We start from the raw sequence: 23,819 nt of genomic DNA on the forward strand, positions 1-23,819 counted from the left end.
TTTATAAGCCTATGGTCAGAAGAACAGCAGACAATTTCGCAGAAATTGGTGAAAATCAAATCCAGAAGAGATGGAGTGGATGGACATGTTGTGTCAGTCCCAATGAGTTGCAGAAGTCCTTTGCTGAAGTTTGTTGGCAGGTGAGAGAGTTATCCAAACCCAGCCAACTGGCATGATGGCAATTGAAGTCCTGTTATCAGAGATCATCCACAGCGCCGTCAAGTCTGTCATTTCACTCAGGCGGACTGGCAGGGTCTCCAAGCAGCCATCAAACTTCTTTACTGGTCTCCCATCACTACTTCCTCCAACATCAACTCATCCAGAGAATTCTTTCAAAGAAATTTGCTCTCCCTCATGCACAGATTTATCCCCTCTCGTCTTCAGTTGTCCGACCCTTCCTCCCACCCATGGTTCACTGAAGCTTGCGGCAAGGCAGTTGTCCTGAAACAACTTGCCTTTGCCTCATGGAAAGCAAACCCAACTGAGTGTAACCTCAGTTCCTTCCATAAAGCTCGGAAAAAGTGTCTACCCTCAGGAGAGCCAGAAAACAACATCTTTCAAATTTCAAGTCTGAGCTCTCAAACCTGTCTCCCTCCTCCAAATCCTGGTGGCATCCAGTTAAGTCTGTTTCTGGTGTATGTTCCCCCTCCATCCTCTCCCTTACCTCAAATGGCCGTACTGCTGATACCGCACGTGAAAAGGCTGAATGCCTAAACTCGGTGTTTGCATCGAAGTCTTGTGTCCGAAACCCATTGCTTTATGTACCCACCTTCCCAGTCGCACACAACTGTCCCTGGACTGTGTGTCCTTTTCTTCTGACAAAGTGGAAAGCTTGCTGTCAAACCTTGACTCAGATTCTGCAATCGGTCCAGACGGCATCAACCGGTCCAGTAAAATAACCTTTCTCATCATGGTAAAATAAAAGCCCCGTGTGGGAATACGTTGAAAAATTGTGTATGTCATATGATATGTGTATAAATACTAAAAAAAAAAGTTAATTTGTCCAATTTGCACATTCGTTTATCCTTCAGACATCTCCGCTCATTTCAGGTTATCTCCGGACGGTGATTAGTATGACCAAGCCAGCCATTCCTTATCAACCGTTTTGTTGGTGTGCTTGCTTGAGTTAGAGTGCTTAATTGTGGTGGGTAGAATCGATTCCAATCATGGAATCAAAAGGAATCGAGTAGTGAACCGGAATCGATGTCAATTCTGAGTAATTCCTACTTCACAGAAAGATTTTTTTTTTTTTCGGTGAAAATTTTTTCGTCCCTGTTGGGCATGTTCCAGTTACAGATTGTCTGGTAATGTATTAATTGAAAAGGAACTCACCACTGGGGCATCCTGTTTGCAATGTAGTAGCAAAAGGAAATCACTTGCAAGCTAAACATGCCCCAAGGACACGTTCCTTTTAAATGAATAGCAAGGCATTTGGAGTTGGCCAGTAAAGCGTGCTGATTGCTTTGCTGACAGACGGGTTGGCACAATCCATCAACTGATAAAGTTTTGATACCATGTCGTTCAAAAGGTCCAGAAATGCAGTTTTGAGCTATTCTGGGAAGGTTAAATTAGACAGTCTGAAAGTTGTGTGCTCACTTTGTTCAATAGACATTGCTCATGACTAATTATCCCAATATGCTTAAACATTTGAAAACCAAACACCAGAGAGGATCTATTGGTGACGGTTGTCCTTCTCCCCACTCTACCTTCCCTTCCCCTCCACTCTCACTTTCTTTCCCTTCCCTCAAGCTGCCTCCATATCCCCACCCCTCCTCGCTCTCCCTCCCTTCACTCTTTGCCTCTCCCCCCTCTTTCCACCCCCCCCCCCACTCATTAGTATTCCTGTCAGCAAAGCGACGGGGGTATTTGCTACCATAGAATACAATAACAATCACAGTTATGTACCTCAGTCTCTTCAAGCTCCCCACGACGCGTGAAGTAAACCGCAATGCTGGAGATGAGGACAACGTAGCCATTGACCCGTTCCATTGCCACAAAACTGTAGAAACAGATGGTGAGGTGAAAAGTTAAGTTGGCCTTAATCATGAAAATAATCCTGAGGCTGTTTCAAATGTGAGTGTTTCTGCTGCATAAATTAAAAACCAAACCCTCCCTGTAACAGGGATAAAAAAATATTTAAAGGGTTTACAAAGTTGAAAAATAGTCAGTTGCATACCCTCAGCTATATGCAAAAAGGCTGATATATCCAGATCTATCCATGGAGGTAATGAAACGACCAGCTCGGAGTTTTGAGCCATGGTTGTATGTAATGTATCCAAAGATTAATTATTAAATGCATGGAAAATGTGTTTCCACCGTCTCTCTTCTACCACCTCATTTCTGGTCTTACACCCTTGCCCTTTCTGTGCTATGTCCCCCTGAGGTTTCTGCAGGGCGCACACAATCTGCCAGAAACCCCCGACTGATGAAACTCCCAAAATCAAGAATCATTGCTGACCACTTATTCGTTCCTTTTTTTGACCACTGGTGGAATCAGCTTCCTCAATCTCTTTAATTTCATTCTTCCCTCCAAGGCTTCAAGACAGCTGTTCACCACCATCTCAGGTCATTCCCCATCCACAGCCATGATCTTTTCTTCCCCCATTAACTCCTCTCCCCCACCCCTCCTCAGGTTTCCAGTTTTTATGCCTCCGCACCAAGGGTGCCAGAGGCATTATGTTTCCGGGTTGTCCGTCCGTCTGGATTTTCGTTTACGCGATAACTCAAGAAGCAAATTGTAGAATTTCATCAAACTTGGTAAAAATGTAAAGTAAGACAGGGCAATTAAGTGATTAGATTTTGGGCCAGATGTGATAAAGGTCAAGGTCAAACTCTGAAATTTTACTGTTTACGCCCTAACTCAAATATTGGACAGAATTTCATCAAACTTGGTACAAAGGTGTAAAGTAAGACAGGTCAATTAAGTGATTAGATTTTGGGCCAGATGTGGTACAGGTCAAGATCAAACTGAAATTTCACTGTTTATCCCCTAACTCAAGAAATAAAAGACAGAATTTCATCAAACTTGGTACAAAGGTGTCAAATAAGACAGGTCAATTAAGTGATTCGATTTTGGACCAGATATGATAAAGGTCAAGGGTCAAATATGTCAATACTCAAGTGTTTGTGCGGGAGAGCGGAGGCATACCCGTCGACTGCGCGCAGTCGAATTACTCTAGTTCCTTCTATTTCTGTGATTGAGAGCTGTATCCATCTTTTTCACCCTGCGTCCTCCCCTTTGCCCTCATTCTTCCCCACATCCCTTATTTCTCCAAGCCACCATCTATTTTGATCATCAACCCTGCTGTTGTTGTTGTGGCCCACCTCCCCCACTCTTTCTTCTATTCTTTTCATTCTGTTAATTCCAGATCCATTCTGTGTTCCAGCTTCCCCACAAAAAATCAACTCAGTCATTGTATTTTACTTTGGAAGTTTTTCATTTCATTTTGGACAACTGTAACGATAATTTTTCAGCCCAGTCACAACAAATGAAGAAATCAAAATTTTAAGGAATTGCAGAAAAGATCGACTTGAAAGCTTAAGCAATTGCAGATGTTCACGTGACATAAATAGCACTGATCATCATTGCAGAGAGAATCCAAAAAGGCACCATCTTTGCTTCAATAAACACATGCATCTTTATTGTTTTCTTCCCCCCCCCCACACACACACACACACACACACACACACACACACACACACACACACACACACACACACACACACACACACACACACACACACACACACACACACACACACACACACACACACACACACACACACACACACACACACACACACACACACACACACACACACACACACACACACACACACACACACACACACACACACACACACACACACACACACCTCCTAACTTCCCCTCACAAACAGAAAAACACAACAGCTGTAAATATAATTTCTTACTGTTCAGTAGATGTACCCCCAGTGAGACAGTAGAGAGCAGCCTGTCCCTCAGCAGCTGATTCTGAGTATGGAGGTAACAAGCCACGAGCGTCACGAGGACATCGTGGGTGGCGAACACGCCTTGCCCCATGCCTGTGGTTGAAAATGTGGATGTAAGGTTAATTTTTGGGGATTATCAAAATTAATGCAATACCGAAAGGAATAAGATGATCTATTACTAAATCGAGAGGCGTCCACCCGCCTGCCACGCGAAGAAGAAGCAGAACAACGAGCTTTAATGTAGCAGTTCCTGCTGTGGTAGAATAATAAATTGTAACCTTATTGGGTAGTCAAGAAACATGTGGAAGCAGACACACAATGAGAGAGGGATGGGGGTAGGGAGTCCTGTGCATGTGCATACCAGGCAGACAGCGGTGTCTTAACATAATGATTTAAATTATTATTTGTTAAAGACCACAATTATTCTCACGTTGCTGTGGGATTGGCCAGCAGAATCTTGACCCAAGTCTTTCACCAACTGGCTTGCCAGGCTTGATGTTCGATGAAGATTAGGGCAGGAATTTGGCACTTGGCCATGGTGCGGGTGATACTTCGCCTACTCTCCATGAAGGATAGCGTGGGGTATTTAACATCCACCAACTAATGCCAGCCGATGGGATACCCAGTTTAATGCCCATGAGGGATGGCATAATACATGACATTGATGAATCACCCTGCCTGTGAAACACGAGGATGACAGTTCATAGTTGGGCTGAGATTCAAACTGAGGCTAGACAGCTTAGAGGTGAGTGTGTGTACCTCTCGGCCATCCTGCCAGGCCCCATGTTAATATTACTACTACTATCAAAGTATCCGCCCCATGGGCGATCTTGTTCTAAGCATGCAACACGTTCTTCTGACGCATCTTTATTTGGGCGGTGTATAGGTATCTGACAGCCCTGTGTAAGGGGGAAAAAAACAAACCCCATGAAGTTATGTGCATGAAGCAAAAACATAATGACTGCTTGTAATTCAAAACATCCCACTGCATTGGAAAACGTGGGGACAGGAATGCTGTACTGTAAATGATGGAGACTTGTAATACCCTCCCCCAGCTGGAGGCGGTGCGACACCATACACATTTACATAGAGAATTTGTATCCCTCTCCCTCCCCCACAAAACCACCGGGAAAGATAAAAACACCCCGATACATTAATTGGGGTCATGCTGGTCCAATGTAGCAAGTCTGGATGGAATCGGCTCAACTGAAAGAGTTGTAGCGTGACAAACAAACAAACACCGGTCCGTGAATTACAGAGGGGATAAGGGAAGAAACCGGGAAGTGATTATGGATTTAACGTTCCATCTTCATTTACTTTTAACATTGTTCTAAACAGGCTTGATGCAAAACCAACAGGCAAACCCAGCTGAGGGTAATCTCAGTTCCTTCCATAAAGCTCGGAACAAGTGTGTATCTACCCTCAGGAGAGCCAGAAAACAATATCTTTCGAGGCTCAAGTCCGAACTCTCAAACCTCTCTCCCACCTCTAAATCCTGGTGGCGTCTAATCAAATCTGTTTCTGGTGTATGTTCCCCCTCCATCCCCTCCCTTACCTCAAATGGCCACACTGCTGATACCGCATGTGAAAAGGCTGAATGCTTAAAACTCGGTGTTTGCATTGAAATATTGTCCGAAATACATCGCTTTCTGTACCCACTTTACCCAGTCACACCCAACTGTCCCTGGACTCTGTGTCCTTTTCTCCTGACAAAGTGGAAATCTTGCTGTCAAACCTTGACTCAGATTCTGCAACCGGTCCAGACGGCATCAGCCCACGTGTCCTAAAAACCTGTTCTTCTGCTCTTGCTCACCTTATCTCTGTTCTCTTCACCCTCTCATTTGCTCAAGGTCATCAGCCATCTGCTTGGAAATCAGCAAACATTACCACCCTGCATAAAAAGGTGCAAAAACAGATCCCTGCAATGACAGACCAATCAGCCTTCTCCCAATCATCAGCAAGGTTATGGAATCCATTATCGCTTCAGACATTAAATCCTTCCTCTTCTCTAATGGCTTGATTTCCAATCATAAATTTGATTTCAGACCAGGTCACTCTACCCTGGATCTGATGCTTCTGCTCTCCCAACAATGGATGGAGGTACTCAATGCCGGACATGAAATCAGAGCCGTATCCCTGGACATATCACGTGCTTTTGACACAGTCTGGCACCCTGCCCTGATCACCAAACTCTCTTCCTATGGTATCCAAGGACATCTCCACTCATGGCTCGCAGACTTCCTCTCCTGTTGCAGCCAACGTGTGGCACTAAATGGAATTCTCTCATCTCTTCCTGTCCAGGCTGGAGTTCCTCAAGGCAGTGTACTTGGCCATGTGCTTTTTGTGGTTTTCATGAATGATCTGTCCAACTTTATGGAAAATCCTCTTTATCTCTTTGCTGATGACTCCACCCCCTCTGCTGTACCATATGTCATCCCTCAGACCGGCAAGCAACAGCCTCTTCACTCTCTGCAGATCTGGGTAAAATCACAAAATGGTCCAACACGTGTAACATCCCCCCCACCCCCCCATCTACTTTCTCAACAATCCTCTGGAAGAAGTCCTTTCGTTCAAGCTTCTGGGTCTCACTATTTTCCATGGTCTTTCATGGGAAAGCTACATTTCCAACCTGGCCTCCGAAGCCACTCCCCGACTGGGAATCCTCCGTCATGCAAAGTCCTTCCTCGGTCCACCTGAGCTCCTGACCACTGACAAAGCTTTCATCCGCAGCCTGATGGAGTACTGCTCTCCCATCTGGCTCTCTGCTCCTACCTCTCACCATTCTTGGCTTCATGCTGTGGAAACCAAGGCATTTTAAAGCATTGGTATCTCCCGCGATGAGGCTGAGTCTTTGGGCCTCTCTCTCTCTCTCACCACAGGCAGGTCCGGTGGGATCTTTCTGTCTTCTATCGTCTCCTCTCCGGTCTCACCCCCCCCCCACCTCCCCTGTTCTGTCTGCGATTTGTCCCCACCATATTTCCACAGGATGCTCAAGGTCCGCCAACAACCCCCTTCTGGTAAAACTAACAAAATCACGAATCACTGCTCACCTTCACTCTTTCATTCCTCTTTTTTTCTTCCGCCTTTGGAATAAACTCCCTCACTCTGTTCAATCCCATTCTTCCCTCCAGGCCTTCAAAACAGCTGCTCACCACCACCTCTTATCATCCCCCATCCAAATCCTCGATCTTTTCTATCCCCGTTAATCCACCCCAATCCCACCTCCTTCAAATTCCCTGCTTTCCTTCCTGAAAGTCCCTGAAATGTCCATCTTGTATACCCCGTGTTCCCCGCCCCATCCCTCTCCCTTCCACAGACCTCCTAATGTCTCTGTTCCTCACTGTTTTGTCCTTCCCACTCCTGCACATTGTTTGGGTGTGGTGGTGGGGGGGAGGGGGCAGAGAGAGGTCAGAGTTGGGAGGGGGGTTAAGGATATGGGAGTGTGTGTGAGTGGTGGGGGTGGAAGGGCTAGTTACCTGAATTCAGGGGGGTGTTAGGGACCAGAAGTCACATTTTGCATGATGCAGAATTTCCATAGGTACGTGATAGTCTCGTGTCTTTTGGGTCCTCCAGGTATTTTGGGTGCTTTGGATCTTTTTGGTTTTCGGGGTCCCCAGAGACTTTTGCCTCCTCTGGGTCCTTTGAGTAGTTTAGGTCTTAAGTGTCCTTGGGGTCTTTTGGTTCCTTTGTGGTCTTTTGGGGCCGTGGGGTCTTTGGGGCATTTTTTTGGTCTCTGGGGTCTTTCAGGTCGTTTGTGTCTTTCAGATATTTTGGGTCTTAAGGATATTTTGTGTCTTAGGGGTCCTTTGGGTCTTATTTTAGGTATTTACGGTCTTCGGGGTCTTTTAGGTCTTTTTTTTTTAAGGTATTTTGGGTCTTTTTGGTTTTTGGGGTATTTGGGGTCTTTTAGATCTTCAGGGTCTTTTGGGTCTTTGGGGTCTTTTCGGTCCTGTTAAGTATTTCAGGTTACAATTGTGGGTGATGTCAGGTTTGCTGTCCAACCAATAGGTGAAGAGCGGATATACATATACATGCGCACATACTTACACAATGTATCAGCATACCCTGCTAGTAATGACAAACTTCCATTATATATAGATTATTACCTTCGCAACTGATGGTGGATGGAGATTGTTTTCACGCCTGTCTGTTTGTCTGTGAGCAGGATATCTCAAAACGTTATGGACTAATTCAGATACATCTAATATATAAAGCTCTTTCTAACCACTAACCTCTGTCTCTGTCTCTGTCTCTGTCTCTGTCTCTGTCTCTGTCTCTGTCTCTGTCTCTGTCTCTGTCTCTGTCTCTGTCTCTGTCTCTGTCTCTGTCTCTGTCTCTGTCTCTGTCTCTGTCTCTGTCTCTGTCTCTGTCTCTGTCTATATATATATATATATATATATATATATATATATATATATATATATATATATATATATATATATATATATATATACATATATATACATATATATATATATATACATATATATATATATCGAGTGCAGCCTGTGGCTGCTGGTTGCATCATTGGTTGGGACGCGGCTATGCCGCTGATGCAGTGTCCCCCTTACCAGTACACTGGTACTAATTTTGCCGACCTTGGAAGGATGACAGGCTGAATCAACCTCCTGGTGTATTAATTCAGCGGCCCAACGGGGCTTGAACTCAGGACCCTCGGATCCTAAGCTAAGCTGCCACCCTAACCACTAAGCCAACACCAGGCTTAACCACTGACTGACTGACTCACTCACTCACTGACTGACTGATATTAAAGATCGGTACCTTCCGTGTGACGTAGAAAGCTGAAATTTTGCATGCCGATGGACACAGAAGCCGGTACACCAGGAACAATCACAGAATCGTCGAACAACATCCATAAATGAAAAAAATGCAGGTGAGCAGCCCGAGGCAATGGGTAAGCACAGTTCGTCTGCTTACACAATGTGTTAGCACACCCTGCTAGTAATGACATTCACTTGTTCCATTATATATAGATTATTACCTCCGTAACCGACGGTGGATGTAGATTATGTTTTCACGCCTGTCTGTTTGTATGTATGTGAGCAGGATATGTCAAAACGTTATGGACGAATTCAGATGAAACTTTGTGGACAGGTTGGGTGGGTGACGAGGACAAATTGATTCCATTTTTAAGGTGATTCTTCATAATAGAGAGTCAGGGCCAAAAACAATGATAGCACAATATGTGAAACAGTTTTGGACTGGTGATGACAAAGCTTGGTGAATGAGTTGGGAAGGTGACAAGAACAAGCCAATTAGATTTTAGTTTAGGCCGGGATGCAGATCTGGCCTATCAGTGGGATACACAATGTAAACTGTTCAGCCTGTTGGAGGTATGTGCTCCACTGAGTGCATTTCTTGTTATTACCTCCTCCAGCGAAGGTGGACGGAGATTATGTTTTCACCCCTGTCTGTCTGTCTGTTTGGCTATGAGCAGGAAATCTCAAAGTTATCTCAGATCAGACAAAAATTTATGGACAGGTTTAATGTGTGATAACGACAAATTAATTAGATTTTTGTGAAGATTCGGATCCGAACACTCAAATTTTAAAAGTGATTCTTCACCATTGAAGGATGGGACCAAAAACGACATATCACATGCTATTTCAAAACGTTGTGGACGAGTTATGACAAAACTAGGTGGATGAGTTGGTTAGGTGACAAGAACGTTAGGTGAGAAGTTTGCAGACAAGCTGAGTGGGGATTTGGGGGGGGTTCTGGGTGTTTTTGGTGCCAAAGCAGTGCATCGCTGTACCCGCTTTCCACCGGTACTCCAGGGACCTTTGTCTGGCCACTCCCCAGACAGATGCCTGGCACATCCCCATCTCCTTGAGATTCCAATCAACCCGCTGCAACCACAAGGCACATGGTTGGCCAGTTAGCCTCCTCCACCCACAAGGCTCCCTTGCTGAGAGAATCTGGTGAGCAGGATCAATGTCAGGAAAATGAGCCACATGTCCATACAGCCACAGCTGAGGGTAAGCTGAGAAGTTCGTGGACAGGCTGAGTGGGGATTTGGAGGGGAATGGGTGTTTTTGGTGCCGAAGCACTCATTCTCTGAAGAGACCTGGTACCGAAGGAGTCAAGTCTTCATCTCAGATTCTTGGTCAGAGTCCATGTCTCATATCCATATCGCAAGACTGGAAGCACTAAGGACTTAAATACTCGAACTTTCATCCTCCTGCATAGGTACCGACAGTGCCACACCCTATGATCAAGTGAATCCATGACTCCCTCGGCCCGACCCAGATGTCTATCGACCTCGAGCTCACATAACGCGGAGACATGAATATCACTGCCAAAGTAAGTGAATCTCTCTCTGTGACTTCAACATCCTCACCACAAACAGGTACAGACAAGATAGCAGCATCTGATATGTCATTGAAAGCCTGGATCTTAGTTTTGACCCAGGAAACCTATAATCCCAGTGTCTCTGACTCCTCATTTAGTGCCTGGAGGGCCCCCATAAGGATATCCAGCGTCTCCGCAAAGATGGCTGCATCATCTACAATATCAAGGTCAGATATCTTGACATTCCCAAACGATGCACCGCAGCTTGATCTCTCCACCATCCTTCCCAGAATCCAATCAATACAAGCGCTTAAAAGTGTGGGGGCCAGGACACACCCATGACAAACTCTAGTAACTAGAAATAAGTCAGAGATGGAACCACCACACCTCACAGCACGCTCAGTACCAGAATATAGTTCAGAAGTTAGATTGATCAGTTTTGGTGGCACTCCAGGAAGACCGAGAATCCTCCAGAGGGCATCCTAATTCACTGAATCAAACGCTTTGTGGAGATTAACAGGCTATGAGCAGCCCCTGTTGAAATTCTCGCCTGCATTCGGTGAGGACCCGAAGATCAAGGATAAGGTCAATCGTTGACCTCTTTGGTGTAAAGCCTGACTGCCCTGGGCGCTGGTGCTCAAGCAGATGGTGGTAAACCCTATCAATAATTATCTTAGCAAAGACCTTGCCCAGCACCGAGAGCAGCGTCACCCCTCGGTCGTTGTTACAGTCTGAGCAATCACCTTTCCCTTTTCAGAGAGGGACAACAAGGTCCCTCTTCCATTCAGTTGGGATAATGCCTGGGCACCAGAGTGCAGAACTGGATGCAACACCACAAATGCAGCATTTCCACCAGCCTTGAGAAGTTAATCATGGATGCTACAGTTCCCAAAAGCTTTACTACCCTTCAACTGATTCACACCAGCCAGTTTCCACAAACAAAGGCAGTTCACAGTTGATTGTAGGGTCGGCAATAGGCATATACAGTAGATATGGGAGACCCATCCTGAAGAGAGATGGCTGCTTGCAGTCCCTGCCAATCTGCCTGAGTGAACTGCCAGACTCGCCAACACTAAGGTAGCTCTCTGAGAATAGCCAGTGATGTTGACTTTCACAAGCATATGATCAGATGAACCAATTGAAACTAGAATGGCACTCTTCGACGTTGCAATGTCAACAGATGTGCCTCCGCTCACATTATTACATCATTATACATAGTGTACCAAGTTTGATTTGAATCCCTTCAGTTCTCAAATATCACATTTTTACCTGACATGACCTTTGACTCCATCGTTTAATCTAATTGGCATATGTATACATTATTATACATACTTGCACCAAGTTTGACTGATCCCTTCAGCCGTTCTTAAGTTATCTCGGTAACAAAAACCTATCACGGACAGATAACCTGAAAACATAATGCCTCCGGCGACCTCATTGGCGTAGACATAATTATTGAGGGAAGAATAGGAAGAGGCAGACCTTGTATGTACCTGATGGATGGGGTAAAGGCTGAAACCAAGTCATCACTGCTCGAGCTTTGGAAAGAAGTGCAGGAGAGAGATGTTTGGAGAAATATAATCATGAATGTCACCAGAAGTCAGCTACTGGTGCTGATAATTTTTAATTCTGATGGGTGTGTGTTACTGATGGGTGTGTGTCAACTGATAGAAGTGACTGAATAGTTTGTGGTTATAATAACTTTTCATTTACAGGTGTGCCCTACAAAATGCCATGATAAGTTATTTATACACCTTAACAAGGAGTTCGTCCAAGGTGAAAATCTCCCTTGAGGGGGCGGGGTGAATGGTAAAGGAAGTCACAACTTCCGTCATATGACCCCTTGTCCCCCTGTCAAGTTTAGTTGAGATTGGATAAGTGATGACTGAATGTGTCACATTCAGACAGACAGATAGACACCAAATTGTGTATTTTAGAATAAAATCAGAACGTCTTTTTTCTTTATACACAAAGTCAAAGCTGTTGAAGAGCAAGGACGCAACAGAACAAAAGGAAGAGCAGAAGGGGGGTGGGGTGGGGGAAGAACACTAATAGCAGGGTTCTCGGACAAATAGAGGGAGACAAACAGGGGATGTGGTTAAGAATGAGATGGAGGGCAAGATGCAAGGGGTAGACAAGATAGATACAGGAGCAAACTCTTAGGAAAGAAAAATCTGGAGATTTGAGAAGGGGGAGGGAGGCTTTATGGGGGTAGAAAAGATCATGGTGGTGGATGGGGGATGATCTGAGATGGTGGCTTCTGAGATTTTTCTAAAAACATGTTTTCACTTTGTCATTGTGGGGTATTATGTTTAGAGCAGTGGCAAAATTTTTAAAAATTTTATCTTTTAAATTCAGGCTGTAACACAACAAAATACGACAAAGGTTGAGGGGTGTGAATACTTTCTGAAGGCACTGTACCTGCATAGTGCATACTCCAGCAAAAAATAAAATATAAAGTACATGTACATAATTGACATCATTAATGCTGCCAAAATACCTATTAAAGTGGGATTTTGGTGAGGAAAGGTAAAAAGGTCAAATTAGAGGAGTGGTTACACAGTGAAGGCCCAACTGTTTCCTCATTTCTGCAAACACAACAAACATTTGGATGTTCACCAATACCTTTGTGTGCTTGTAGCAGTGGTATCTCTCACAGCACGAGCCGCTTCAGAGGCAAAGTCAAGCGCCCCGGCGATGGGTTTGGTCACTGTGCCCACGACCCCACGGCTAAGACTGCTCACAAAGCCCGAGAGGCCCGAATCAGATCTCATACCTTCAACGGTGCCCGTAACAACACTGGTAAGCCCACCGACAATGCCTAAGAATTTTGAAAAGCAATAACAGATATAAAAGAAGAGAAACAATCAATTAGAAAACGAGAAAAGAAAAGTATCCACACAAATATTAAGCAAAAGTTGTGGCAAGCAGACTGGGGTTAGTAAAAAAAAACAAAAACCATGCATGACAACATACACCATGAAGTACTCAATAGATGATGAAAAACTGGTTCTGGATTCAATCAAAGTTACACCATGGTGAACCGTGGTGCATGAAGCTGTCTAAAGAATAGCGTACCATGGGCTAGACCATAGACCCCTGCAACAAGGTGGTCTCCGGTGCGTACTGCCTGGCTGTGGATTTGCTCCCGCTCTGATTGGTGTCGCTGGTCCATGGTAAGTCCCAAGCTGGCAGATAATGAGCCTGCCACCTGTTTGTACCCCGAGAAGCAAAATGATATAATATAATTTAATAAAATTAGAAAGAAAAAAAGCCCCCCCCCCGCCCCCAAAACAAAAACACGCAAGGTAAGAGAGGATCATATAATTCAGAGCAACAAACCCCGTGTTTAGCTTTAACATCTGCTTGTAGTGGAATTATTTGTGCAACATGTGACACCATTATAATTGCTAATGGGTGGGCCAAGATCTTAACTCATGCAAAAAAATTTAGTTCATGACTTTTAAAAACTTCCAGATTTTACATTTTATGATATTGTTACAAAAATGACTCCAAGGGGTTAATAAATGCTAAATAGTTATTATTATTAATGCATCGTTATTTTCTTAATGAGTGTTTAGCATAAGCGCAGAAGTAATTAAATGTACTGATCAGGTTTGAGTCGCTTATGGAATAGACAGACACTGTGCATCCACCCCATTGTTTATCAAAAAACCTACATCCCAATTGGTCCTAATTTCATGTCTTTTATCTTTGTTATCTGTTGTTATGTGTCTTTTCACAACACACAAGGCCATTTTTCCTTGTTTCGGTGGGAAAATTTGGACCTCACTATCCCGGTCGTCATCTCACTATTCAGGCCTTGTCGCCCCCAAGAACATCGGCGGGGGAGGGTGGGGTCAACTGGGGTCCACTACACCAATGGTGTACAAGGGGAGAGGGGAGTCATGGTCACCTGGTTATGTCGGTTTGGACCTGATAAGGGACATGACGTGAACAGAAATGCTCTTTTGTAGTTAATGGGGATTTTCAAGAATGTAACCCCGCGAAGGGCAATGTCCTCCTGTATACTGTATGCTGTATACTTGAACACTGTGGGAGGTATCGTGTTCTATGAACTCTCCAGTTGAGTGTCTCTGAGTCTCTTTTTGCGTTATTGGGTCTCTCTCTCAAGAATCGACGAGGCTCTTTTGTTTTCTTCTTGTCTGTTGAAGAGCATGCTGAGTCTGTCTCTGAGTGTCTGTCAGGGTTGTTGAGTCTGTCTCTGACAACCCCTCTGTCTGGGTGATGGAATAATGCCTGAGAGCTTGCACAGCCCACACACTCATCTGTCTGATTTCATCTTTTGTTCTCAAGTCTTTCTCTTTTGGTTTCTTTCTTTCTTTTATATTTTCACTTTCCCTCTCACACCTCTTTCACTTCCACACTTCACACCTTCTTCACCTTTCACCCTTGCACACCTTCACCTTGAATCCCAATCGCTACATTTCCACCATCTGGCTGCATCACCAGCTCCCCTTTGCCTCATACACCTCAAGTGTTTCCCGCGAAAACCTACACCAACTTCACGCCACAGACATTTCATCACCAGGTGCACAGAGAAGCATGGCACATTGGCGGCATGGGGGGAGGAACAACAGCGGAGCGAAGGACCATCTTTTGCAGAACATTGGGTGGCACGAGATCAACTGGGCTGGTGCAAGGTGTACAGGGACTTGACAAATCCCCATCTTCTTCTTTCTTTCCTTATCTCTCATCTCTCTCTCTTCAGCTTTGGCCTATGTTGACCTTAAAAATAGTTGGTGGTTGAATTTAGTGAACTGATATGCAAATCCCCTTCAAATTTCTCGTCAATCAGATAAAAATTGACAATTTAGACATTTGGCATCTGTTGACCGTTTTGCCTATGTTGGCCTCAAAAATAATAGGTGGTTGAATCAAGTGAGCTGATATGAAAATCCAGTTCAAATTTCAAGTCAATCAGATGAAAATTGTCAATTTTAGAAATTTTGACCTATGTTGACCTTTTGGTCTATCAATCCATTAGGACCATACTTTGTGCAGAGTGTTGGTGCTGCCTAAGCAGCCTCCTGTGCTATTGGGTACAATCCTGGATAGGTCGCCACTCCGACACAGGATACCAGCAAGCTCGCACTCATTTTGCCGACCTTGGAAGGATGACAGGCAGTCAACCCCACATGGTATTAATTAAACAGCCAAGTGGGATTTGAACTCAGGGTCCTAGGATCGCAAGCCCACCACCCTAACCATTAAGCCAACACCAGGCATAAAAGAGTGACCGCTATATCACATGATCATGTAACATGTGGTAAAGTTTCAATTTCCTGCGCTGAAACGGTTTTCGATGTACGCCATACGTCCGTACAATGTACACACACTACCGATCACTTCACCATGCTTTTCGCTTCACGAGTGCAGGGTAAAGAGAGGTGCTAATAGGCTATATGTACATGTGTTTACAAGTTCAAGACGCACCTACAATTTATTTTACAAAGTATGGATTAGTATTTACTTCCGACTATTTCTAGCTTGCATCCCACTGTTATCATGCAATTTCAAATACACATGTATGCTCATATGCAGAAACTCATGGGCACATCTCAAAACCAAACAGGTTATCAGTAAAACACTGACACTAGCAGGGTATCAGGTAGATCAATTCAGTACCCCTAGAAACGAAAAACACAAAAGTAATCCAGCAATCCACCAAATTTTCTTTCATTCAGATTGCATGCAGTTGTACATCATGGCACATTAAATTATGATGGTTTGTTCTTCTATGCAGATTGGAAAGCAGTGATTGTTGATGCCATACATTGTATGATTGTATGTCTAGAGAATCTTGTGGAAAAATGGTTTGGTGCATTTTTGGACATGGCAACTCAAGGTTAGTGGCCTTACAGTGTTTGCATCCAAACCCCTGGTTCAAAATCCCATATAAAATGTGAGTCCTTTGTCTATGAATGCCCTAGCAATCATGTAAAAGTACAATGGTCTACTAACATCTTTGGCCTTTTTGTGATTTATGTACAAGCTCCACCATGAGCCCCAGACCAATGTAAATAATAATTTTAAAAGGTTGTCTATCAACAGAAAAACAAATAACAGTGTTCGTCTTTACTGAGATGAAGAATGCAACTAAAATGTGGAATTACATGGCACTCTCTTTCCCCAGATTTAAATCCATGCAATTATTTTCTCTGGAAACAAATGAAGAGTCAAATCTCCACACAAAGACCACTCAACTGACTCATGGACCTTTGCACAAACGTTGTGGTGTTGTGCAACACAATTGACAAAGACCTGTGCTGCAGAGTAGAGAATCATTTCCCCCATCAATTGGAGGAAGTGCAAAGGCAAAGTAGCAAGCAGTGACTTCGAAAATGTTGTTAATGACAATTAAATCTCTAAAGAATATTGTTCTCACTTGAAGAAGACATTCTTGCATGATACACATGAAAACCTCAATACCATTGCAAATGTGTCATCGTTTTGTGGACCACCCATTATTTTTGTAAATGAGAGGAAAAGTAGTTTACAAACCTTAGCGGTTGAATCTGAAACACCATGTGTGACCTGCCGAATGAGGCCACCCACATTCCCATGACGTAAAAGTGATGTGACTCCCTCTGATACATCTGTAAGGAGTCCGACAGGGTTTCCCAGGAAATCCACAGATCCGAGGATGTTTACAGCCTGCCCAAGAAACTCCTGGCATAAAAAAGGCAGCGATCAACGTGAGTTCAAGAACAATGAAATTGTTCCAAGACTTCAAATGGAAATGGCACTCGAAAATTACTTTGATTGGGAAAATTGTGTACAAAGAAGTGTAAAAACAGAAATAATATTAACAAAGAGGAACATATACAAAAATTCCAAATGAGAGAATCTTCTGTACATGCTGAGAACACGACAAATTACCTCCCTGTAGTGCTTCAAAATGTCATTGAACAGGTTATCTGCTGTCTCGTAAGGGTGTACACGCATGTAAGGACGAAGTTCCACTGCAGCATCCTCAAAGCGCACAAATGGAATTCCCAGAGCACCCTTCAACATCTTGGTTTGGCAAAATGTAGAGAACAAAGCACAAAGAGAATTAGGAGGAGGGTATTTGTAAAGACGAAGAAGAAAATGAAGGGTTGACCTAAGGTAGCTTGTTAAGATTAAAAAGTTGTTTATCCAAGATGAAGAGGATGTACTCCATACATGATGGTCGATGTACCGATCACTGGGATGAACATCAGATGAAAAAAAAACGTTCACTTCAATTCCCATCTCTTGTTAATTTCTTTATTATTTCTTCATTTTTCCTCCACCCCCTAAAATATGCAATTTGATTCTTAGCTTCACAATCGGCATCAGTCATTAAAGAAAATGATCAGAAACTTTTATCAAGTATAACACCAAGCACACATGGATTCAGTGGAACTTGTGTACAACAGCAGCAATGTTTTTTTTATACAAGCATATAAGCTCATGGAGGAGATAAAGGACAAAGGGCAGCAGGTTCACATGCTAGCAAATGCAACAGAGAGGGGGAGGGGGAGGGCATGGGAGAGGATGAGGAGGGGGGGAGGGGGGATTGGACATCCACAACATGGGTAAACAGATGAGGTAATTAATCTATATAATAACATGCAAAAAGTGTATAACATATATAATATATACAAGTCTGAAGACGACGATGGTTCACGAGCGGTATTTGACGATGTAGATTGTTTCAGAAGTCAAGGATGAGACAATGTGATGATGTTTGACCAAGTTATAAAAATGATCAACATGATGTGGTACGAGTGACAGGTTTTTGCTGCAAAATGTTGAAAACCCGGTTTCGTTCAACAACTTTCAAAATTTGACCTGTGCATAACCTTTAAAGGTCACAAAACAATGTTGTGGACATTAAAATAAGGAAACAGGATACATGTTATAGCTTATTGGAGTTAGTTCGTCGAAGAAGGTCGAAAACCCAGTTCGATTCCCACAACTTTGAAATTTGACCTTTGTGAACTTTAAAGGTCAAAGGTCAAGGATTATGACCTTTAGTGGAAAACTTCCTCTGGAACATTTCAGGAACAATATAACGTCATATAGGATATATGGCATTTCACATTCCTCGGATTATCCATACTTTGATGAAATCAGCGTAAAAACAAACTTGAAGGGGGCGCCACGGGCAAGGTGTTCGAGATAGAGCAAAATGGTTTCAAGACTTTCGGTGGGGTTTCAAAACCTCAAGATTATGCATAAAAATATTGTCATCCCAGCTCTCAAAGTTTGGGCGGTTGTATGATTTTTATGTCAAAATTAGAAATTTTCTAAGTTCGTGACCTTGTGACCTTGACCTTGGGACGAAAATGAAAAATCAAGCTCTGTGGGGCTATGCAGGTGCCATTGGGCTAACCAAATACCGAAACTCCAGCCAGATTCGACAAACCCCTCGGAGAAGATAATTTTTTATGTCAAAATTCGCAATTTTCTAAGTTCGTGACCTTGACCTTGGGACGAAAATGAAAAATCGAGCTCCGTAGAGCTATGCAGGTGCCATTGGGCTAATCAAATACCGAAACCCCTGTCAGATTCGACAAACCCCCTCGGAGAAGATACAAATTGAAATCGGCTACCCCCTAAAAACATGTTTTTTTGGGCGTGGCTCTGCCCATAATGGGCACACCATGCCCATTCTCAGTAAAATACAATGAGATCATGATATAAACCTCCCACCAAAATTTTATCAGGATCGGATCAAAACCCACGGAGCTATGCTCGGGACAGTCAGACAGACACAAAACAAGCCGGTAGATGGACATGGGTAGTCGACTACCCAATAGAACCTGACGTGATGGGCCCGTTCGATGGGGAATGACTTGAGGATTAAGCACAAGAAAATTCATGATTCTAGCTTCAAGGGTTAATGCTGCAGATTGTTTTTTCGTTAAAATACCCCCACATTGAGGTTTTTCGGCCGTTGCTAGGCAACGGAGGGGTCCATAGCAACGGTTCTTTCTCACACATAACTAGAACGGGCACTCAGTAAAGCGCATACCTTCGCCAACACTACATTTTGCCCCCCCCCCCCCCCAGAAACCGTTGATTGTGAGGGTATTTATTCCCATACCACATCTGCCATCTCATATGTGTTATGATGCCTTAAAAACATTAAATTTCCTGCTGTTTGACACTGATTCACGTACATTGTACAATTTCTGTATGAAGTCCCTGACCTTTTTGGGTGTCGGTGTCAAGTCAATCTGATGACAACTGGTCACATTATAAGAAACTAGTACGGGCCCGTAGGGGCGGGCCCGTAGGTGCGTGCCCGTAGGTGATGCCAGTATGTGCAGTCTGTGTGTCTGTGTCTGTGTGTCTGTGTCTGTGTGTCTGTGTCTGTGTGTCTGTGTCTGTGTCTGTGTCTGTGTCTGTGTCTGTGTCTGTGTGTGTCTGTCTCTGTGTCTGTGTCTGTGTCTGTGTCTGTCTCTGTCTCTGTCTCTGTGTCTGTCTCTGTCTCTGTCTCTGTCTCTGTCTCTGTCTCTGTCTCTGTCTCTGTCTCTGTCTCTGTCTCTGTCTCTGTCTCTGTCTCTCACTCTCACTCTCACTCAAACCTCGAAAAGGCACATCTGCGGGTCCCCGGCAATATTCCTGGCAAGTTTCAATCGTGCAAAAGAAATAATAATAAATAAATAAACATTAATTGTGATGTCATTCGTGACGTCATAGCACCTTGTCCTGTAATTGGTCGACAGATAAATGGCCGTAACTTGGGAACCGCTCGTCCGATTAATATCAAACCTTGAAAAGTACATCCGCGGGGCCCCGGCAATATTTCTGGCAAGTTTCAATCAGATCGGACCGGCGGTCGTCGAGAAACGGCGGTCGCAGACACACACACACACACACACACACACACACACACACACACACACACACACACACACACACACACACACACACACACACACACACACACACACACACACACACACACACTGCTGGAATTATAGATAGATAAGTTCAGTGACACCCCCCCCCCCCAATGCTTTAAACTCACCAATAAAGTCACTGTCAAATATTACACATCACAGGATAGGGAATTGAATTCTAAACATTTTGAATCTACTTACATGCAAATTGTATAAGAATTGACCGCGTTATGATAATAAAGGTCGTTGACCCCCCCCTGACCTTTGACCCAAACAGCTAACAAAGGTAATGACGTCATTGTGTCATATCGTATATCACAAGATTGGGCATTGAATTCACAACATTTTGGCATTGGTTGCATGCAAATTGGATAAAAATCGACCGCACTATGGCAAAATGACGATTTTGACCTTTTCATGACCTCGACTTTGACCTTTGTACTCTTCATTTTGTAATTGGTATTAGAGTGTGGGGAACAGAACGGTCAACATTTTGGTGTTGGTTTCATGCAAATCGGATAAGAATTGACCGTGTTATGAATAAAACCACACATTTTGCAATGCCGTGACCCCCCCCGACCTTTGACTCCCAACCGCTAATAAGGGTTATTACGTCATTGTGTCATGTCACATATCACAAGATGGGGCATTGAATGCTGAACATTTTGGCATTAGTTGCATGCAAATTGGATACAAATTGACCACGCTATGGTAAAAAGACGATTTTGACCTTTTCATGACCTTGACCTTTGACCCGATCGCTCCCAAAATCTAATCAGATGGTCTTCGGATAATAACCAATCATCCCACCAAATTTGCTGTGATTCAGTTCAATACTTTTGGAGTTATGCGAATAACAAACAAACAAACAAACACACATATTCACAAATAAATAAATAAATACACAGCGATCAAAACATAACCTTCACAACAAAGTTTGCGAAGGTAGCTAGGACATACCATGAACCTACCATACCAGTTTCATGTATATCTGAAATAGTCTCTGAGATATAACGAACTTCGTTTTTTTATTGTTTTCGAACAGGGTTCATTCAAAGTCTATCTTCTCCGACAGTTTTCATAGGATCTGGCTGGAAATTTTTGACAATATAGCTGAATGTACTGCCCACAGTCGCTCGTGGCCCGATTTTTGAAAAAATAATTTTTTTATTATTTATCAAAAATTTCAAAGTCCCGTTGCTTGGCAACGGTGGTGTCCATAGCAACGCTTCTCATTTTTGCACACAACTCGGTCATGGTATGAACCTACCAACCAAGTTTCATCGAAATCGCCATTGTATTAACGGAGCACTGGACCGAACAGACAGACAAACATATCGACAGAAATACTGATAATAAGGGTAGATGAAAAAAAAAAATTCGAATTTTTTTTTTCTTCTACTGGATCGACTATCAAATAACGAATACAGTGGTCACTTATTTTTTTCGTGAAAAGATTTTTTCGTGAACCAAAATATATATATATATATATATATATATATATATATATATATATATATATATATATATATATATATATATATATATATATATATATATATATATATATATATATATATATATATATATATATATATATATATATATATATATATATATATATATATATATATATATATATATATGTATATATATATATATGTATATATATATATATGTATATATATATATGTATATATATGTATATATATATATGTATATATATGTATATATATATATATATATATATATGTATATATATGTATATATGTATATATATATATGTATATATATGTATATATGTATATATATATATGTATATATATGTATATATGTATATATATGTATATATATGTATATATATATATATATATGTATATATATATATATATATATATATATATATATATATATATATATGTATATATATATATATATATATATATATATATGTATATATATATATATATATATATATATATATATATATATATATATATATATATATATATATATAATAACATGCAAAAAAAAGTTAACCAAAACAAACTCCCTCCTGATGCCTTTCGCCCACTACAACCTAACCAAATTGACTGGGGGCCCCGATCGCAACGGAGTGCGATGTTTCGATTTCCGTGTCACGGTCATCATCGTCAGTGATATACTACAATATACTAGAGGAAACGGAAGACCAAGAAGTAAAGAGCAAAGATGGAGTCATCAGGAGGAACCTGGATAGGATTTGGGTTTCACCCACGACTCCACAACCCTCAAATCCATCCAGGCGCAGCTTGGTGAGCCTTACAGAAAGATTTCTGCAATAATTCACTTCTCCTTTGAGAGATAGATAATGAAAGGGAGGACTAGAGAGCAAAAGGGATGAGAGAGAAGAAAAAACAAGAATTTGAATGAATAAAGAGAATTGCAAAAACAAACAAACAAATATATATATATAATAAAAAATAGAAAGAAATGTCAAAGGAACAATGAACAAAGATGTCAGGAAGAATCCTTACAGGTAGATTTCAGTAATTACTCCCCAGGTTCAAATGCAGCAACAAATTCAAGTTACCAGAGGTCAGTCAGTGGGAAAGCACAGTCCACAGGGCATCAGAATATGGTACAAACATAATGAAACGGAAGAACAATAAGGAACCTGAAGAAGTAAAGAGCAAAGATGGAGGCATCAGGAGGAACCTGGTAGGATTTGGGTTTCAGCTGCTACTCCACGACCTTCAAACACATCTAGGTATTTGTGTAATTGGTATTTAATAATTTGGTATGGGTCATTCCATCTGAAATCACCAAATTTAAGAAAATGTTCCCAGTTGACCCCCTCAGATTTACTTTAAACTTTCATAAAATAGTTCCCAGGTATCACAATGAAGCTGCGTAAAATTTTAGGTCCATAGATGCGGTCAACTCCGAGATATTGAGGGTTGAAAATGTGGTTTTGGCCCTCTTATGATGGTCGTTGCGAGCATCACAAAATGAATGGCTACTTTTAAACTCCCACAACTTTTTAAATATTAATGCTCGAGCCTTGGAATTTTCAGAGATTATTCTTCTATAACTGCTCTGTAAGAAACAAACATAAAACGGAGTATACCTCTGAATTTTTATGACCTGATCAGTTGAAATCCAGAAAAAAAAATGTTGGTTTTGTATGAAGACCCAACTTTGAGACCCCATATATTTTTATTGACCCATCCCAGAAGCTTGAAATTTTTTCAGGTAATAACTGTATGGTAGTAGTTTTTCAAATACATGTTTACTTTTCTTAATCAGTCATATATAATAGTCATGATCCCTCAAAAATTTAAAATTTTCATTTTTCCCCAAAATTCAGGTGAGGATTGCAAATATATGACAAGGTATACCACTTGAAATTGTTCACCATTGGAAAGAGCATATTCAAGTTTACAAAAGTTTCAAATATCAAAGTGGTATATTTTTAAAAAATATATTTTCTATTTAAAAAAAAAAACTTGTTAACACAGTCGTGAATACATGAAGTGTGTGCATGGTGTGGGCACAATGGTAATCATGAATGATTAGTTCTTGATTCAAATTAATAATACAAAAATATATCACATACTGCAATAACAATGCAATAAAACATTTCACGTAAATGAT

At 42.1% G+C, this 23,819-nt stretch overlaps 1 protein-coding gene and 1 long non-coding RNA gene across 5 annotated transcripts in view; one reads left to right on the forward strand and one right to left on the reverse strand.

Moving 5' to 3' along the window:
- The window catches only part of LOC147031888 (uncharacterized), a 143,433-nt gene that overhangs the window by 42,246 nt on the left and 77,368 nt on the right, over window positions 1-23,819 (forward strand). The window lies entirely within an intron of this gene.
- The window catches only part of VPS13D (vacuolar protein sorting 13 homolog D), a 429,405-nt gene that overhangs the window by 11,309 nt on the left and 394,277 nt on the right, over window positions 1-23,819 (reverse strand). For all 4 annotated transcript variants that reach the window (XM_085868630.1, XM_085868636.1, XM_085868641.1 and 1 more), the window contains 6 exons: window positions 17,188-17,322; window positions 16,810-16,977; window positions 13,363-13,495; window positions 12,910-13,105; window positions 3,934-4,065; window positions 1,906-1,999 (listed from right to left, as the gene is read on the reverse strand). In XM_085868630.1, the coding sequence (XP_085724756.1) occupies window positions 1,906-1,999; window positions 3,934-4,065; window positions 12,910-13,105; window positions 13,363-13,495; window positions 16,810-16,977; window positions 17,188-17,322 (858 nt within the window). The remainder of the gene's footprint in view (window positions 1-1,905; window positions 2,000-3,933; window positions 4,066-12,909; window positions 13,106-13,362; window positions 13,496-16,809; window positions 16,978-17,187; window positions 17,323-23,819) is intronic.

The sequence above is a fragment of the Eptatretus burgeri genome, chromosome 2, assembly GCF_056783735.1.
Source record: "Eptatretus burgeri isolate ZD-2024b chromosome 2, Ebu_testis_v1, whole genome shotgun sequence".
NCBI classification, from domain to species: domain Eukaryota; kingdom Metazoa; phylum Chordata; class Myxini; order Myxiniformes; family Myxinidae; genus Eptatretus; species Eptatretus burgeri.